Source organism: Triticum aestivum, chromosome 2B (assembly GCF_018294505.1).
Source record: "Triticum aestivum cultivar Chinese Spring chromosome 2B, IWGSC CS RefSeq v2.1, whole genome shotgun sequence".
Classification (NCBI taxonomy): Eukaryota; Viridiplantae; Streptophyta; class Magnoliopsida; order Poales; family Poaceae; genus Triticum; species Triticum aestivum.
In genome coordinates this window covers 421649215-421654325 of record NC_057798.1, presented here as the reverse complement: position 1 = coordinate 421654325, position 5111 = coordinate 421649215, and the positions used below count along the sequence as shown (strand labels likewise).

At 45.8% G+C, this 5111-nt stretch overlaps 1 protein-coding gene across 1 annotated transcript; it reads right to left on the bottom strand.

Moving 5' to 3' along the window:
• Positions 1-1319: 1319 nt before the first annotated feature.
• LOC123045264 (protein DETOXIFICATION 16) lies at positions 1320-4788 on the bottom strand. The gene is made up of 9 exons (XM_044468251.1): positions 4577-4788; positions 3387-3658; positions 2746-3290; positions 2569-2655; positions 2431-2487; positions 2048-2286; positions 1827-1945; positions 1638-1724; positions 1320-1558 (listed from the first exon to the last, which is right to left on the bottom strand). The coding sequence occupies exons 2-9, from the start codon at positions 3633-3635 to the stop codon at positions 1499-1501; spliced, it is 1443 nt and encodes a 480-aa protein (XP_044324186.1). The 5' UTR covers positions 3636-3658; positions 4577-4788; the 3' UTR covers positions 1320-1498.
• Positions 4789-5111: the final 323 nt, after the last annotated feature.

Below are 5111 nucleotides of genomic sequence, written 5' to 3'. Positions count from 1 at the left end.
AGTAGAGAAAACAACAAAAACATAAGTGTTCAATAAATTATTAGTACTAAATACGTAGAACACATGTAACCGATACCAAAAGGGTCAATTGCATTTTGGTCTAGTTGAGCTTCCATTTTTTTTCTGGGAAAACATCCGATTTATTCCTCTTCAATAATGACAATACAACGAACACGAAATAATAAAGATTCATAGACCAACTAGTGGCGACTACAAGCACTGAAGGAAGCCGAAGACGCGCCACCGTCATCACTCTTCCTTCACCGGAGCCGGGCAAAATCTGTTGTAGTAGACAGTCGGAAAGTCGTCATGCTAAGGCCTCATAGGACCAACACACCAGAACAGCAACCGCCGCCGATGAAGAGTAACGTAGGTTGGAAGAATTCAACCTGAAGATACACAAACATAGACGAATGACGAATAGATCCGAGTAAATCCACCAAAGGCATATCCACCGAAGACACAGCTCCACACGCCCACCGACGATGTTAGATGCACCACCGAAGTGGGGACTAGGTGGGAAGAGCCTTATTCCATCTTCAGATAGCCACCTCGTCTCGACTTTCTGAGCATGACACAGACCCTAACAAAATTCAAAAATATACGTGAAATGGAGCCAACCCACAGGCGAGGATCGGGATCCACCGCGTCCCCATTTTTTAGGGGAGGAGGCGGCTGCCACATTGAGCTGTCTTGATAGCATCATTTCCGCCTGCTGGACCAATGTGGCAGACTTTAAGGGACATGCATCTCAGTTTTGCACACCCTGTGTTTCTATTCTAGTCTTCTCCCCACTAAACCATAGTGCGCAGCGATGCTACTAGCACTAGATCAGGGACACAACGGACCATGAGCGTTCTCCGTCCAATGCATGGCTGGCACCTCCGCGCCAACACCAAGTTTTGCCGACTCACCCGGGGCCACGCTACTACTACCATCACGAAAGCTCAAAATCATCCAGCCAAGATGACGAACACTTTTGTCACCGCCGTTTGCCCATGAAGCACATTTCTGCAAAGCCTTAACGTTGCCTCCTTGTTTTATTTGTCCTGGCGAACATTACTTTTAGCCTTTTCTAGATACCTAGTGGCCCTCAATCGTAATCACTAGCGTCCTCATCCCTCAGAAATGCACTACCAAGCACAAAAACCAAGCATATGCAATGCTGACGAGGAACCTCCTTTCCGTGAAGAGAATAATCTCATCAATCCTCTCAGGAAATCCTGGATCCACACTATGGGTTCTAGTGAAGAGACATTTTATTCCCTTGCTTACATTATCAAGGGTAGTACTGCGCCTCTACTCATCCTAACATTTTATTTTCCGTATCCAAATTGTTTTTACCAAAGCGGATCGCCTATTTCCAGATGTTTCTGTGAAGAATTGCACATGCCAGTGAAGCACCATTTTAGCAACCAATTCCTCATTGGTTCCTTATCTCCATGCACATCTCCCTGCCTAATTTCCCGAGAAAATTGTGCATCTTGTCTTGTGTGTCTCATGTTGCCAAGTCTACAGGCAGGGAAGAACTGAAAACCCTGTCCTTTGCCTTCAAAGCCTACCAAAGCAACAATGCAGTAAGATCACCGAGAAGCCAACAAAACAAAACTCACAAAACAATATGACCGCGCGCTTACTTCTTTGTCCCAGTTGGTGCGCAGGGTAATGGACATGAGCAACACTGTCTGCACGACAAGCCCACAGGTTAATCCGAACCACAGCCCCTAACAGTTCATAACGACATTTTTCAGAGGTTTCCTCAAGTCAAATGAGGAATATAGGTCAACTTAGATCCTTTTGTATAATAACATAAGTAAAATAAGTACCATTCCACCAAGATGGTACACAAAGGCAAAATATAAAGCCGCCGGGATGCCGACAAGGTAGTACGCGCTGAGATTGACATACGCACCAATCTTCTGGAAGCCACAGCCCCTAACGATACCTGAAAAAACGCCGATCACAGATATTGTTCATCCTATATCTATACACAGGCTCCTTATAATTTCCAAATTTATTTTCTCTGAAGCACCTACACTGCACTTACCTGAAAGGACACACTGCAGGTCATCAAACAAGAATGTCACGGCAAGAATTGGCATCATTCTGGCAATGTATTCCACCACTTCCTTTTCGTTGCTGTATGCGTACCCCCATAAATTGCGCACCAAAATGATAGCAAGACCAACCGATACGCTTGACACAAGACCCAGAACCATGATCACATGGGTCGCTAAACGGGCAGCCTCAGGCCGCCCCGCGCCGAGCTCGTTTGATACTCGGGTGCTACAGAGGCGAGAGATAATGAATATTAAGTTTTCGTATGGTAAGATAGATAGTATCATTGAAGTACTATATGAACAAAATATCAGGTTTATACCAGCGCAAAAAAAAAATTCAGGTTTATGAATTCGAGTCGTTCAATCTGACCTTATAGCTGCACCAAGACCAGATGGGATTCTGAATAGTAGTGAAAGAGTATTTAAACTGCAGCAAGTTCAGCTGTTACTATCAGAAGAAGGCGAAGGCGAACGAGATGTGAAATAAACCATGCATATGATACCTCACCTGATGGACAACACCGACGCCTCGAGCTTAGGATTTGGAAGAAATCCAGAAAAAAGTACAAGCAGCTCAAATGACCACCACTCCAAACTGTGTAAAATAAATGTAGAATGAAATTCAATTGGAGATGGACGACGAAAAATTCTACCTGCAATTAGAGAGGGATCAACTCAAACTCACCAAACCATGAGAGCAGATGGAACGGCAAGCCTCAAAAAGCTAAGGATGTCGCGAAACGCCTCCATTGACAACCCTGTCCAAGTCCTCTTACAGGATGGAGAGAGCCTGATGTAGAGAGCCAGGATGAGCAGATTTGTCAGGTAAGAGATGGTATTGGCCAAGGCAGCACCCTTGTTGCCCAGGCCAAGCTTGTAAACCAGCAACCAGCACACCAAGATATGGTTCAGTGCTGTGACACCTGAGCTCAGCATCACCGGGAGGACGATGTTCTGCGTCTGTAGGAACCGGACATGACACTGCAGCGGGCCGTAGACGAACAGCGCCGGGATCATCCAACGGATGTAGCTCCCTGCTCCCATGGCAATCTCAGGGTCCTGGCCGAAGAAGAGGAGGATCTGGCCAGTGTATGCCCATATCACAGCAACCACGACGCTCAGAGGAGTGAGCACAAGGATTGCCCTCTGCTTGTAGATGCCAAGAAGATGGTACTGCTTTGCTCCGAAGGCTTGCCCACACAGTGTGTCCAAGCTGCTCGACATGCCAGCCTCAAATAATCATGAACAAAGCAATGTGATGTTAGTTGTCAGGAGGTCCAACAGATGCAACAGATGCAAGAGATGAAATGGACATAATATATATACCAACAAGCTGAAGCCGGTGACACCGGCGAAGGAGGTGGCGATGGAGGCACTCGAGAGATCGAGCTCGCCGAGGTGACCGACAAACATGACCGATATCATCTGGACGACGTTCTGCAGGAGGCTTCCGATGACGAGAGGCCCGGCAAGGTACAGCTGCTTCTTGACCTCAATCACTAGGAGGCTCTCTCCTGGCCCTCCTGTCTTCTCACTCTTGCCTCCAACAAGGGGTTCCTCCATGTTTGGCAGCATTCTTGGAACTTCACACTCTACTTCTGAACAAGGTAGGTGTTCACAAGTGAAATGAAGGGATATTTAACACGAACGTGGAAGAAGATACCAATGGATTTTACCAATATTATATTAGCCAAATTCCGACAGGAAATCGAGAGGAAACAGAGGGCATTAGCTTGGCAGCCAAGTTCAGCATGTGTCAACAAGAAAATTTGAGCATGATTGAGACGATTCAGAGTACAGAAGTCAAGTGGACTAAAACTCTATGGGAGACTAAGGAGGCAGCTTGGCAACCAGGTTCAACACAACTGAGAGAATAACTATCCGACAATCTGTAGTGAATTGGATGACAAAGAATACATGCTCGACCAGAACAAGATTGCCATTTCTATTCTATCCCTTCTTGGTAAATTTAATTTAGTGCACTTAGATCTGCAATACGGATGAGAGGAATATATACCAAGGTAGTACTAATGAAATCAAACATGGATTCCCTTTGCCCACTCGTTGTCACTGTCACACCTTTTGAACATATCAATAATGCAAACTGTTTATGACACGGACAATCGTTTCTAAGCGCGCATATCTTGAAATTCGTTACTTTTCTGTTCTGTTGTGTCTGGCCACTCACGTGCTACCACCTACTTCATACATATAAATGAAAGGGCATTTTCCAAGATCCAGGGCCATTAGCGAATCAACTGACGAGTTCTGTGATTAGGAACCGCAAAAGTAAAAATTCAGAATGGCTTCTTGAATCCATCCGAGCAAAAATTCAAGGCATCCCTCCTCTACGCGCAAAACAGAACCTCCTAAGATGTACTTCAAAATGAGGCAAGAGCAAACTCTGTCGCTCTTAGATGCTACAACCAAAGCACGGAATCAAATTCCAGAGAAGTGGCGAACCTCTCTAATGGAGCAATAGAGATAAAAGGCTAGTAAGGGGATAAGAACCGCACCGCAGGCAGGTAGAAGGCGTGTTGAAGATTCCGCGAGAGGGAGAGCACCGCGGGGGCTAGACGTCGGCGGCCCGGGTGGCCACGGCGAGGAAGCGGCAGAACAAGTCCTCCTCAGACAAGGGGGATGGGGCCGCGAGCAAGGCGGCTACAGAGAAAATGAGTGATGCATGTCACACTGTCACACCACATATAGTTTTTTTAAAAGGAGGTTGAACCCCGATCTACGCACACAACCATATTATTATATTATACTTCCTCCGTCCCAAAATAAGTGTCTTAAACTTAATACAAATTTGTACTAGAACTAGTACAAAGTTAGACACTTATTTTGAGACGGAGGGAGTATTCAATAATGCCCTATGGAGCAACAGGGATGATCCGTTAGAGCGTGCTATGAGGGCACCCAAGCTTCGTGACATCGAGGCAACTATAGGTATGTCTGTTAATACGAGTTGTCCCGTTTTGCATTTTTCAGAACATGAGATCATAAGTAATGCAACCAACTTAGGAGTATCCCTCGGGTCCAATGGGAAGG